The sequence below is a fragment of the Manacus vitellinus genome, unplaced genomic scaffold (assembly GCF_001715985.3).
Source record: "Manacus vitellinus isolate BGI_N305 unplaced genomic scaffold, ASM171598v3 scaffold_29_pilon, whole genome shotgun sequence".
Lineage (NCBI taxonomy): Eukaryota > Metazoa > Chordata > Aves > Passeriformes > Pipridae > Manacus > Manacus vitellinus.
This window is the reverse complement of record NW_021940207.1, coordinates 2,970,053-2,983,892: the sequence shown is the minus strand read 5'-3', so window position 1 is coordinate 2,983,892 and position 13,840 is coordinate 2,970,053. Positions and strand designations below refer to the sequence as shown.

At 59.0% G+C, this 13,840-nt stretch overlaps 3 protein-coding genes across 3 annotated transcripts in view; all 3 read left to right on the top strand.

The window, feature by feature from the left end:
- The window catches only part of PRSS56 (serine protease 56), a 6,535-nt gene extending 6,276 nt beyond the window's left edge, over positions 1-259 (top strand). The window contains exon 16 of the mRNA XM_029960730.1: positions 81-259. Coding sequence (XP_029816590.1) covers positions 81-259 — 179 coding nt within the window. The remainder of the gene's footprint in view (positions 1-80) is intronic.
- Positions 260-1,334: 1,075 nt separating this feature from the next.
- On the top strand, positions 1,335-5,304 carry CHRND (cholinergic receptor nicotinic delta subunit). Its single transcript, XM_008924497.2, has 12 exons — positions 1,335-1,386; positions 2,035-2,180; positions 2,354-2,398; positions 2,489-2,598; positions 2,714-2,869; positions 3,086-3,201; positions 3,451-3,651; positions 3,988-4,099; positions 4,223-4,337; positions 4,530-4,731; positions 4,836-4,954; positions 5,040-5,304. The coding sequence occupies exons 1-12, from the start codon at positions 1,335-1,337 to the stop codon at positions 5,220-5,222; spliced, it is 1,557 nt and encodes a 518-aa protein (XP_008922745.2). The 3' UTR covers positions 5,223-5,304.
- A 1,009-nt stretch (positions 5,305-6,313) lies between these two features.
- On the top strand, positions 6,314-11,000 carry CHRNG (cholinergic receptor nicotinic gamma subunit). The gene is made up of 12 exons (XM_008924496.3): positions 6,314-6,381; positions 6,784-6,923; positions 7,027-7,071; positions 7,277-7,386; positions 7,482-7,637; positions 7,901-7,998; positions 8,786-8,989; positions 9,258-9,372; positions 9,631-9,745; positions 10,071-10,275; positions 10,378-10,511; positions 10,590-11,000. The coding sequence occupies exons 1-12, from the start codon at positions 6,339-6,341 to the stop codon at positions 10,755-10,757; spliced, it is 1,533 nt and encodes a 510-aa protein (XP_008922744.1). The 5' UTR covers positions 6,314-6,338; the 3' UTR covers positions 10,758-11,000.
- Positions 11,001-13,840: the final 2,840 nt, after the last annotated feature.

Here is a 13,840-nt window from a genome sequence, read left to right as displayed (position 1 = left end):
AATAAATGCCACCCCCCAGCCCATTACTGTCCTGCTCTGCCTCTGGCTCCCCCAGGGGATTCATGGTGCTGTTGTCTCCCTGCAGATCCTCGTGGACCTGGGCTCCAAAAACACCAAGGGACTGTACCGGGCGCAGGTGCGGGCCACTGTAGGGGGCCGCCCCACGGCCTTCACTGGCCTTGTGGGGCTGGAGAGCGACTCGCTGGCCCGCAGCATGCCCGGCCTCGTCGCTCTGGCGCTCGAAGCGCTGAAAACCTAATGGTGCCCCTGGGGCAGCGTTCCAGCATGGGGAGAGGGCACTGAGGCAGGTGTCCCTTATGTCCTTCAAACACAGTCCCCTCCCTGCCTCAGGCTCTTCCGCCCTCATCGTGCCCCAACTTCCCTCTTCCCATCAGCACTTCCTGACTTCCCCTCAGGGCAATGGTGCCCCAGGCAGTACCTGGAGCACCTCAGCCAGGAATCACAGTCTTCCTCTCTCCTGGGACCACCCAACCTGGCAATCCTCACCCCATCCTAACCCCATTTTCCCCAAAGGTACCTGAGCTGTTATTTATTTGTACAGAGAAGGTTTATTTTTCAATAAAGAAGGGCTCTATTTTCCAGTAGCCAGTGAGTGTGAAGCAAGCATGCCATGCAGTGCCGATGAGGTGGGTGACAATGGAGAGACTTTCCAGTGGGGCTATGACATCTCATTGCATCTCCCCCTTCCCATGTACCCCGTACCCCGAAGCGATGCCCCCAGCCTTGATTCCTGCTGCATCCAACGTGGAACAGACTCCCCACACCCTCACTGGGGGTTGGACACCCCTCCTGCCCACTGCAGCATCCATGGCACAGCACTGGTGCTCATCCCTGGTGACACCCCATCAGGGACCCACGTGAAACCTGCCAGTGCAGGGGCCAAGTGTGCCCTGGGCCATTGGTGGGTGGCAGGGTGGTGCCACCCCTGTGCTTGGGCATCAGTGGGTACCAACCCCTCCCACCTGTGGGGACTCTGCCACCCCGAGCAGCATCACTGGGACTGCTGAGCAGCAGGGAAGGGACCGCTCCTCCCCGTGCCCAGCAGTGCCCGTGTTGCGGTGCCCAGGCTCAGGGTGATGAGCTGTCACCCGTGAGGCTGGTGAGTCCAGCTGTGCCTGCCTGTCTCCCCTTCCCTGCACGCTGGGGTGCCGGAAGAGAGGGCTGGGAGTGGGTATCCGGTGCCGGTACCCTTCCCCCTCAGCACCTGGCACCATCCATCTCCTAGTCTGTCCGGCAGCCGGACATCCGCTCGGCCAGGCCAGGCGGGGAGGCAGCCAGGGCCTGGCACGGCGCGAGGGCACCGCGGGCACCGCATGGGGAACCTGTCGCAGCAGCTGGCCCTGCTCGGGGCACTGATGCTGTCGGGTGAGCGGGGTCTGGGACATGGGGTGTCCTATTGCTGGGGGATTCCAGGCTCCCTCAATGGGGTCGGTGGGACGGTGGCAGGGTCCAAACAGGGCACAAGGGTCCCCAGGGCCACTTTTTGGGTATTACCTGGCAGAATCCCCTCATTGTGCGTCCCTTGTGCTTCTTTCCCAAAGCCGTGTCCCAGCCCAGTCCATGTACTGTCTGTTCCCTGTGTCACTGTATCTGTATGTCCCTGTGTGTGCCTGTCTGTGTGCACAATGACACCAAATCTCTGACCACGTGCCCCTGCATACACTGGGTCCATGTCCATGAGTGCATGTGTGCCTCTGTGTGTGCATCCACCTATGTGCACAATGCCACTGGATCTGTACCCAAGTATCTTGTGTCTGTGTGTCCCTTTGTGTGCTAGGTCTGTATTTCTGTGTCCCTGTGTCCATGCCCATGTCTTTGTCCTATGCCCATGTGCTCCCAATGTGCTCCCGCAAGTCTGTCATTCCTGCATGTCCATGTCTGTGCTCCTGTGCAGCACAAACATGCAAAGTCCTGGCCTGTTCCTGTCTCCTACATTCTTATACCGTCCTATGGGGTGGCACTGGGCCCAGTAGCCCCACTAGCCCCCTGGTTTGCCTGACTCCACACCCCCAGGTGGGCTCTGCGTGAACCAGGAGGAAAGGCTCATCCACCACCTCTTTAAGGAGAAGGGCTATGACAAAGAGGTGCGTCCTGTTGTCTCCACTGATGAGGTCGTGGACGTCTACCTGGCCCTCACCCTCTCCAACCTAATCTCACTGGTGAGCCCCAGTGGGCAGTGCCCACCGTGGGGAGCCCCACAGCCATGCCTCCCCCCCAGGGCTGGCTGGGTGCCACCCCTGAGGCTGCTTCTCTTTCACTCTGCTGCTGAGTGCTGGGGGTCCTGAGCTGTCAGGACACCTTGGCATCTCACTGCCCCACACTGTTGTTGCAGAAAGAAGTGGACGAGACACTCACCACCAGCATATGGCTCGAGCACGTGAGTAGGGACAGGTGTCATGGCATCAGTTGTGCCACCACGGGGTGGCCCAGCATGGTGAGGGGGTGACCTGGGGATCCTCCCCTTCAGGGCTGGACCGATTACCGCCTGCAATGGAACAAGTCCGACTTTGGGGACATTGGGGTGCTCCGCCTGCCAGCAGACATGCTGTGGCTGCCTGAGATAGTCCTGGAGAACAAGTGAGCTGTGCTTCAGTTTCCCCTCCCAAATCCCCTGAACTGTGCCTGGTGCATGCCCAGGGCTCCCCTGGCCCCTTCCCAGCCCCACCATCACCTTGTCTCTCTGCTGGCACAGCAACGATGGGCTCTTTGAGGTTGCCTACTACTGCAATGTCCTCCTCTACGACACGGGCTATGTCTACTGGCTGCCACCTGCCATCTTCCGCAGCACCTGCCTCATCAACGTCGACTTCTTCCCCTTTGACTGGCAGAACTGCACCCTCAGATTCAGGTGCTGGGCTGCTGGGTCAGGGCAGCAGGGTGGGCATCCCATCCCCCTGTGGTGCCTGCTGCTGCTAGCACCCTCCCCTTGTTGTTGGGGCACAGCAAGGTGGGGGTCTGCAGGTGACCCGGTGGCCTGAGTCCGTCATGCTGGAGGTCAGGGTGGGTGGGTGGTGTGTGCCCAGTAGCAGCTGCAGCTCCTCACTGCCTGTCCCCTGTGGTCCAGGTCACTGGCATACAGTGCCCTGGAGATCAACATGCACTTGAAGACAGACACCGACCTGGACACAGGCAAGGATTACCCAGTGGAGTGGATCATCATCGACCCCGAAGGCTTCACAGGTAAGGCTTGTGCTCTCTGCCACGTCCTGTGGCAGCAGGACATCCTGTGCAGGGCTGGGTGCCACTCTAGAGTTGGGGCACTCTGTCACGGAGACACCCATGTACCTGGGGCTTTTGCACCCTGGCACCCAACCCACCAGACTTGGAGTTACCCAGACCCTGGATGGGGAGATCAGTGCTGGTGGGGCTGGTGAGGATGGTCATGGCAGGTGTCCCCCATGCCATGTGCTGTCCCATGTGCCCTGGCAGAGAATGGGGAATGGGAAATCATCCACCGCCCAGCCCGCAAGAACATCTACCCTGACATTCCCCCTGACACCAGTGAGCACCAGGACATCACCTTCTACCTCATCATCAAGCGCAAGCCACTCTTCTATGTCATCAACATCGTCATACCCTGCATCCTCATTGCCTTCATGGTCATCCTTGTCTTCTACCTGCCTGCCGACAGTGAGTGAGCCCTGCAGCATGGGAGTCACAGCCCTGGGGCACCTCCATGTCCCACACCTGCACCATGTCCTGGGACATGGGGATACCCCAATGCTCAGCACAGGGATATCCCAGTTCTGGGATATCCCCATGTAAGACACTGTCATCCCAGCCAGACACCCTAGCAGAGGCACACCTGGGGACAGGATACCCCATGTGGGACCCTGGTGTACCCCCATGACAGAAAACCCGATATGGGGCACTGTATGGTGGGACACTGGAAGGGCAACCGTGGCACTGGGGATATTGGGAAAGGCACATGGGGCAGGGTTTTCCCTGAGCTCACCTGCTCTCCAGGTGGTGAGAAGATGACCCTGGTGATCTCAGTGCTCCTGGCCCAGTCTGTCTTCCTCCTTCTAATTTCCCAGCGCCTGCCTGCCACTTCCCACGCCGTCCCCCTCATTGGCAAGTGAGTCCTGAGCACCACTGGGTGTAGAAGGGACATTGTGGGGTCTCCATGGTGCCAGAGGGCAGCTCTGCCTGTGCCCAGCCCCTGTGGCAATCCCAGCTCCAAGTCCATGCTCCCTACCAGGTATCTGCTTTTTATCATGCTTCTGGTGACAGCTGTGGTGATCATCTGTGTTGTGGTCCTCAACTTCCACTTCCGCACCCCCAGCACCCATGTCATGTCTGACTGGGTCAAAGAGGTGAGAAGGGTGTGGGTGTCGTGGTGGGTACCGGAATGACACTGTGCCCCACGGAGGACACGGGACAGCACAGCACATTGCAACAGGGTGTCCCATCTCTGCCACATGTAGTCTGTGGACAGAAAGTGGGGACAAGGTGGCATCGCACTGGGGAGGTGTACAAGGGACCTGACAACCCCTCTTGTGTCCCAGGTCTTCCTGGAGAGCCTGCCCCGGCTGCTGGGCATGACACAGCCGGACGAGAGCCCGGCGGGTGCCCCGTGCATCCGGCGCTGCAGCTCCGCTGGCTACATCGCCAAGGCAGAGGAGTATTTCAGCGTCAAGTCCCGCAGCGAGCTCATGTTCGAGAAGCAGTCGGAGCGGCACGGGCTGGTCAGCCGCGTCACCCCTGCCCGTGAGCCACAGCCCCTCCATGGGGACATGGGGAAGGGTGGTGAAGCGGGGGTCACCAGCGGTGGCAGCCCTTTGGAGCCTACCTCACTGCCTCCTTGCCCCCAGGTTTGGCGCCGCAGGGCACGGTCACAGGCGACGAGCAGCTCTACGAGCACATAAAACCTGTCATTGACAACGCCAACGACATTGTCAAGCACATGCGGGACGAAAACAGCTACAACGAGGTGGGGCCATGGGCACTGGCAGGGCAGAGGGGGCTCCCTGTGCCCACTGTGCCCCCCACTGCCTGGCTCCTGGCTCTCTCCCCAGGAGATTGACAACTGGAATCGTGTGGCCCGGACCCTGGACCGCCTCTGCCTCTTTCTCATCACCCCCACGCTGGTGGTGGGCACCCTCTGGATCTTCCTCATGGGCATCTACAACCACCCACCACCGCTGCCCTTCGCTGGAGACCCCTACAACTACCAGGAGGAGAACAAGCGCTTCGTCTAAGGGGTGTGGGGGGGTCCCATGTACTTCTCCCCCACCTGCCTTGGCTTGGGAAAATAAAGCTGGATGTTTCTTGCCATGGGGCACTGAACTGGTGGCTTCTCTCAGTGTCCCCCACTGGGCATGATGCCCACCCTGAGCACTGTGTGTGTGCTGGGGAGGGTGATGCCCATCCAGGGAATGGGTGCTGTTGGGTGTCCTGAGCACGGTGAACCTCAGCTGTGGCTGGAAGGGGTGATTTCCAGAGGGGTGTGGTGGTACCAGCCCTGCTACCCCTGTGGGCTGGGCACTGGGGGCAGGATGGGCAGGGGAAGGGGATGTATCCCCCCCTAACATAACACTATCCCATGCAGACCCACTGCAGTGAGCAGAGATGCCATCAGTGCCCACATTTCCCCCCGGCCCCCATGATCCCCCAGCCAAACCCACAGTGTCCCCCCCAGCACACCCCATCCAGCAGTGCAGAGCTGGGGGTCCAGAGGGTTGTCTTCTTCCCCAGCTCAGCAGTGGGATGCCAGGGCTCTGGTTTCAGGGGCACAGCTGACGTCCCCCCACCGGCAGTGGCCCAGGACAGCTGTCACATCTTCTCTGCTGAGCCAGGAATCTCACCACCCCCCCATTCCCCCGCAACGTGGCCCCCCTACAAGGGGCCTGGCAGCATTTGAACCTCCAGGGTGGGCATTACTCTCTGAGAGTGGTGGGACTTGCCTGCCCCTTCCTCACCCTATGCTCTGTGGGCAGCCACTGCCCTGGTGGTGACAGGAGGTTCTGGCAGCGTGGCACTCGTTTTCATAACCCATGGGCACCTGGGTTTCTGCTGGAAGGAGATGCACGCCTCCATGGGGGACATGTGGAAACTGAGGCACGGAGCTTAATTTGCCCCAGCCCCAATCCCAACCCCTCTGGCACAAAATCTCAGAGGAGCTTCCCAGTAAACTGGCATCACCCCACCAGCGGGGGGAGGTGGGTGGTCACCCGTTCCTCCCCAGCCCCCGTGGCTGTTGGGAACAGCTGACGGTAGGAGGGGACAGCTGTCCCATCCCTCCGGGCGCCCGGCCCAGAACAGCGCCGGGCGGGCGGTGGAGCAGAGCCCCAGCCCCTGCACCCCACGGCACCGCCATGCGCTGCCACGGCCTCCTCCTCTTCCTCTGCGCCCTGGCAGGTAAGGGGTGCCCACCCCAGGGAGAGGCCTGGGAGGGGGAACTGGCCACCCCCCACCTTTGCACTGGGGGGTTTGTCACCCCTGGGAGTACAGTGCCATGCACCTTCCCATCGGGGTGTCCCCGTGCTGGCAACCTGCTGTCCCCATGTCCTGCCCTTGGAGAGGTCCCTGGGGTGAGTGGGGCGGGGGATGTGGGGGGGATGCACCCCCCCCTGCTGCATGCAGGGCACTGACTCGATTGTCAGGCTCACAGAGCTGAGTGTGCACGCTCACAGTAACAGACCTGGGCATCCCCTCCCCATGCACACCCCCTGTCTCCCCCTCAACACATCAGGTCTTGGGGGCATTGGTGGTCCCACTTTCCCCACCCCGGGGTGTTCCCTTGGCATGTGTCCTCTCCAGGTGTGGGCTGCAGGAACCAGGAGGAGAAGCTGCTCCAGGACCTCATGAGCAACTACAACCGGCAACTGCGCCCGGCCCTGCGAGGGGACGAGATCATTGATGTCTCCCTCAAGCTCACCCTCACCAACCTCATCTCCTTGGTGAGAGAGGTCCCCTGGCACCCATAGTGGGAGAGGATTTGTCCCCACATGTGGGGCAGCAGATGGGGCATTAAACCCACCTCCCTCCTTCATTCCCTGCCAGAATGAACGAGAGGAGACCCTCACCACCAACGTCTGGATCGAGATGGTGAGACCCCTCACCTCCAGGCAGGATCACCCCCTGCCATGTTTGCACCTCAGGGTGGCACGCCATGGAGGGCTGGCACTATAATCTGCACCCCCTTCTGTGGGGGGCTGAGTCCATTTTGTGGGCAGTACAGGACAGACAGCTCACAATCTCCCTTGTCCTGGGGAGCACCGTGACCCCTCTTCCTTTGCTCTGCTTCCTGCAGCAATGGTCCGATTATCGCCTGCAGTGGGACCCTGAGAAATACGACAACATCCAGCAGCTGCGGGTGCCCTCCACCATGGTCTGGCTGCCTGACATCGTTCTGGAGAACAAGTACATGACAGGGCAATAGGGACATAACCCCACACAGGGGTGGCAGCTGCCCCCCAGGCACAATCTGGGGCTGAACCCACCCTTTTCCCCCTCAGCATCGACGGGACGTTTGAAATCACTCTCTACGCCAACGTGCTGGTATCTCCTGATGGCAGCATCTACTGGCTGCCCCCTGCCATCTACCGCAGTGTCTGCGTCATCCACGTCACCTACTTCCCCTTCGACTGGCAGAACTGCACCATGGTCTTCCAGTGAGCATGGGCTCCATGGCAGGTCTTCCTGGGACACAGGGATTAGCATGGGATGCCCATCTTTGCCCTGGGGCATTGAGCCCAGATAAATGGCAGATAAATGCCACCTACCTGTCCCCTGCTACCTGGCAGTAGGCACCACAGACAAGTTAAGCACCCCAAAGCAGAGCTGGAAATGCAGCATGACCTGGTGCCACACTGGCACCCTTTGCCCATCCAGGCCATTGCATGCCAGCCTCTGCCACCACTTTGTCCCTCCCCAGGTCCCAGACATACAGTGCAAATGAAATCAACCTGCTGTTGACAGTGGAGGAAGGCCAGACCGTGGAGTGGATTGTCATCGACCCCGAGGCTTTCACAGGTAACACTGCAGCCCCCCATGGCATAAGTATGTCCCACCAGGAGGGGTATCCAACTGGTCTGCTGCCATGCTGGTGGCTGCCAAAAGCAGGGCTTCAGGGACTATTAGCAGCCCCCACCATTACATAGGCACTTAAGTTATTAGTGGAAGCGGGAGTGTAGGAGAGATTTGTTTTTCTAACCCCCCCCGGCTCGGGGCTCTCGCTGCCTGGCAGCCGCTCCTGGAGAGCACTGCTCCTGCAAGGTTGATTGATGCTGGGAACGTAGCTGTCATGGCCAAACAATGACGTTTTCCATCACATTTTAATTGCATATTGAAGGAACAAAATGCTTTTCGGGCAGCGAGATTTATTTTTTCATTACCGGCCTGAGTTGCGATCTTGACTGGGAAAAAATCTATCGCTCCCGTGGAGAGCAGGGGAGAGCAGTGTGCTATCACCCAGTGTCACACTCAGCTTCCCTCTGTGGCACCCTGGAAATGGGGAGATGGGGGCACCCCAGCCCCACACCTAAAAGCCCTGAGAGCCCCCAAGGGGCTCAAGGTGCCCCATATGTGCCCAGCTGCCCCATCCAACAGCTTTTTGGGGTATTTTGCACAGGCACCATGGCATGTTGCACAGTGCTCATCTCCCTTCCAAGTGGCTCTAGCACTGTGCCCAGCCTGGCTGCCCTGTGGGGCTCATGATAATCACCAGTCCTCCCCTTCCTCCCCTACTTGGACTGGGGGGCTGGCAGCCCCAGTGCCCCCACTGGGGCAGTGGGGCTCATGTGGCACCGTGGTGATGCAGAGAATGGCGAATGGGCCATCAAGCACCGCCCTGCTCGGAAGATCATCAACTCAGAGCACTTCACCCCAGATGACACCCAATACCAGCAAGTTGTTTTCTACCTCATCATCCAGCGCAAGCCGCTCTTCTACATCATCAACATCATCGTGCCCTGTGTCCTCATCTCCGCCATGGGCGTGCTCGTCTACTTTCTGCCCGCCAAAGGTACACACTGGTGCTGTGCCCACTGCAGGCATGGGGATGTGCAAGGGGGTAGCAACACGTCAGGAGGGGCTCCTTGTCCCATCAGTGTCATCTCTCGCCTGCTCCTGTGATATCTGGGGGGAGATTGTGAATTTCCAGGTACCCCTTGATTAAAGCCTCAAGGCAGGACTTGGCCAGTTCAGCTTTGGGGTGGGGGCTTTTTGCCTAAGGAGGGCAATGCTCACACCACTGCCCCATGCCAAACTCTGCTTTTCCCTCTCCTTGGCAGCGGGTGGGCAGAAATGCACCGTCTCCATCAACGTTCTCCTGGCCCAAACTGTCTTTCTCTTCCTCATTGCCCAGAAGGTGCCCGAGACCTCCCAGGCTGTGCCACTCATTGGGAAGTAAGTGACACATGGGGACAGGGGTGCCAGCTCTGTTGTCACACTGTGCCAGCAGGGTCTTCAGGTGCTGTGCAGCAGCCAGTGCCCAGGGACAGGACCCTGGCGCAGAAATAACCCCCAGCTCAGGTAGGGCTATCACTTGCTCATGTCCCACTGCCAGTCCCCAACTTCCAGCCCAGAAGGGCACTGAGAAGGACCTTGCACATCCATAGCTTGTGACCCAGCAGCCCCACATGAGGCTCTGTGCCCTCTCTCCAGGTACTTGACCTTCCTCATGGTGGTGACAGTGGTGATCGTGGTGAATGCTGTCATTGTCCTCAATGTCTCCCTGAGAACACCCAACACTCACTCCATGTCCCCGAGAGTCCGCCAGGTACCTGCTGTCATCTCTCTACCCTTTACACATGGGGAATGGGATGGGTATTTGGGGATTGAGGCCAGGTCCTTCACGGAGCAGGGTGGCAGGCATGCCTTCATCTGAGTGCAAGTCCTGGCATAAAGATGTCCCCAGTGGATCACAGAGTGCCACTAAACCCCTCCAAGTCACTCCCAACACTGGGGAGCAGCAGGTGTCAACACGCCCAGCATCCCAGTAGCACAAGGGTACTCCACGGGGATGCTCCAGGCAATGCCAGGGGACCCAATGGCACCCACTGGGTGTGAGGGGGTCATATCCCCTCAGGTAACACTGTGTCCAGGTGTTCCTGCACCTCCTGCCTCGCTACCTGGGCATGCCTGTGTCAGAGGAGACACCAGGGCCACCACAAGCTGTCCGGAGATGCAGCTCCCTTGGGCTCATGGTGAAAGCTGACGAGTACATGCTCTGGAAAGCCCGGACCGAGCTGCTCTTCGAGAAGCAGAAGGAGAGGGATGGGCTGATGAAAACTGTGCTGGAGAAAATCGGTGAGTGTCCCCAGGGGGTTGGCACCTTCCTGTGAAGCTGGGCAATGTGCCATGGGGCCGAGCGCTCACTGGTGCCCGCTGTGCTGCCTCTGCTGCTCGTAGGACGTGGCCTGGAGAGTGGCAGTCCCCAGGACTTCTGCCAGAGCCTGGAGGAGGCAGGTCCTGAGATCCGGGCATGTGTGGATGCCTGCAACCACATCGCCAACGCCACACGGGAGCAGAACGACTTTGGCAGCGTGAGTCAGGATCGGGGGGAGAGGGACTCACGTGGGGAGCACTGGGGACAGCCCTCACCCTTCTTGTGCCACTGGCAGGAGAGCGAGGAGTGGATCATGGTGGGACAGGTGATCGACCGTGTCTGCTTCTTCATCATGGCCTCTCTCTTCGTGTGTGGCACCGTTGGCATCTTCCTCGTGGCTCACTTCAACCAGGCACCTGCCTTGCCCTTCCCTGGAGACCCCAAGCCATACCAGCCACAGTGATGCCTGCAGGCACCCACCAGCCCTCTTGCTGCCAGGACTGCTGGAGCCAGGGGCTGGGAACCCCTAAAGTCCCCTGGCTGGCCAAGATCCCTGTGGGCACTGCAGCTCCTGGTGCCAAGCACAGCACAGAGGGAGGGCTGGGAGTGGTGGGTCTGCCACACCCCAACAGTGGTGGAGATGGGGAAAAGGGGAACACGGGGTCACCATGCTGTGCTAAATGTGGAAATAAAGCCTGTGACAGTCTTGCAAGCCTCCATGGCATCTTTGCCCCATGCCCAACCCTCTTGGGCAGGCTGGATGCGCCACCTGTTGTGGGCTGGCCACGCACCTCTAGGTCACACAGTCCTGTGAGACGAGACACAGGGGGCCCAGAGCAGAGACAGGCATCCATCTTGCACTAGCAGCAAGAGCCACATTTCCCCACTGCAAATTTACAGCTTCGAATCCACAGCAAATGGGGCCCCTGGAATCCTTTGCCATGGCAATGAGGCAGGAATGCCAGCTGCAGCCCCCCATTCTGGAGCAACAGCAGAACCAGGATGGGATTAGGGGCAGCTAACTTCTCCTCCATTTATGCCCTGGCTGTGGCTCTTGGGACAGATGAAGTGCTGTCCTTGATCCCTAGCAAGTAGCTTGAGGTGAGAAGACCCTGGGCCACCAGGCACTAAAACCTCCTCAGGGATGTGTACCCCTTGGCATCCATCCTGTTACAAGCACCAGCACATGACTTCCTACCCCATCAGCCTTCCCTGCCCCATGGGATCATCATCTCTGTCAAGCACAGCCCCTTCCCCCCACCCCAGCAATGCCACATCTCCCCCAGACCCCTCAGTGACCTCTAGGGCCCCCTGGCTTTGTCCCTGCTGGCAGGGGAGATGAGAGAGGTCAGCTTGGGAATGGTGACAAGCAGCATCTGCTCCTCTGTGATCCAGCTCATACCACCTGTGCCTGGCTCTGGGATGTGCTGTGTCTCCATCCACCTCACAGTCCCAGTACCAGTTGTCTCTGCTGCTGCTGGGAGAAAACCAGCTGGTTACTGCCTGCAACTGCTCCTGGTACTGCCTGCCAGAGCTGAGGGCCTTGCAGGCACAGATGGAGGAGGGAGGCAAATACCCAATAGCTGAGACATCACCTCATGGACACCTGCAGCCTGGTCATGGCCTAGAAATACCCCGGCTGTGCCAGTCTGCCTGTGTACTTTCCAGGGTGGCTTTTCCTGCCCTATCCCTGCAAGATGTGTAGTGCCCAGGGCACCGAGACTGGGTGGATCCGGTGCTCCAGGCTGGCACCTTGAAGGAGGTGGGGATGGCACGCACCAGTGTAGGCAGGAGTGCCCAGAGAACCTTGGCTGGGTCCTGCCCTCATCCTCCCATGGGGGCGCAGCCCTGTGGCCACGACCCAGGTGAGGTGACCAGGTCCTGGGGCACTGTACTCTGAGCCACAGACCTCCTGCTGGAAAGTGATGGCACTGCACAGTACTCCTGTGGCTAAAGGGACACTCTCCTGGCCAAGTGTTCCCAGCCCAGGAGAGCCAGGAGCTTCTGTAAGCTGCCCAAACCAAAGCACCAGGCACACCTGCAGCCCCTGGGCCTTCTGTCCCTGAGAAGGTGCAGTATTAATGAGCTCTGGTCTGTCTTTGCCTGGCAATTTCCCACTGATTCCCGTGTCCCTGTTGCCTTGCTGCCAACCTCCAGGGCCAGGTACTGTCCTCTACTTCTCCCTGCTCCACAGAGACGCTGCTTCTTCCAGCAAGTTCAGGCTTCAGTGTGTCCATACAGCACAAGTGGAAATGGATGAGCTCTTCCAGCCTGCCAGAGCATGTGACCAAAACCACACTCTCCACCATTACCAAGCAGTGGTTTTACCAAGCCCTCAGGAGATCTCTGAGGTTTATCACCACACCAGAGATAAGAACAGAGAAATAGCCAGCATGTCCCAGGTCTCGGGCAGCAGATGTGCCTTGCAGGATCTGGTGAGGGAATACCTTGCAGGTGCAGGGTGCTGGGGCGAGTTGCAGTGAGAGACAAAAAGCCTCCCCAGCATATTATCAGCCTCATGTGCCCACACTCCATCAGGAAGCACTAAGACAAGGCAACAGGATCCTCCAAGCATTTCCCAACTGCTCCCCTCCAAAACTGGGGACTCCTTTTTCTCTGTGGGCTGGGAAGAGCCATCAGTCCCCACTTGAGCAGCTGTAGCCAGAGACACCCAGGGCCTGTGAGCCCACCACAGCTCAGCATCTCCTTGGAAAAAAGAGCCCAAGCAGATGCTCTTCTTTGGGCTCCAGAGCCCTAAGGGGTTCAAAGCCCTTCCACTTTTCCCAAAGGCCACTTTGCAGGAATCTGAGGAAATTTAAGGGTGTACAAAGCCTTTGGGATAAGGAAAGCAGGGAAGGTCCTGACTCACTGCAGATTTGAGGCTCCCGTGGCTAGAAACTTCCTTCCTGACTGAAGAGGACCTGAAATCTTTTTCTAGAGCTTGATGGAAGCTCCCTCCCCTCCCAAGCAACCCCATGCTTGTATTTTCACCGCTCTTATTAGCAGGACACAGCAGACCACAAACCAAAAGTCCTGCTCAAAAAACAGTTTGGCTCCCCTCCCCTCCAGGCCATAGGAGGTACCAGACCTGGTGCTTGGCACTGATCAAACACTGCTTTCCTCCTGATCTCTGGAAAAGTTGTAGCCTTAAAGAGGACAAACTCCACGCCCAGCCAGCTCTCTCCCTTCAAGGCTGAGCAACAGGAACCACTGCTGAGTTCCTCCAAATCTCAACCACAGTGGCAGTGGGAGGAGAGGAACAGCCTCCCAGAGAAGGGCTCTTCCACAGCTCACTCACAAAGCCTATTTGAAGGCAAGCACAGCAGGACCGCAGCACTTTCAGATTTAATAGCAAGCCTGCACTCATCAGCACCAGCTTAGACACGGGGCATCAGAGGCGAGAAGTGGGGGAGTACATGAAATAGCAGAGGTGGACGTGACACGCAGCTGGGCACAACAACGGCACTAAAGCCCCAAGTGATGCCATCTGCAAGAAGCTAAATGTGCTGTGAATAAAGGAGCCTGCAGCTAGTATTTCAGCCCTGC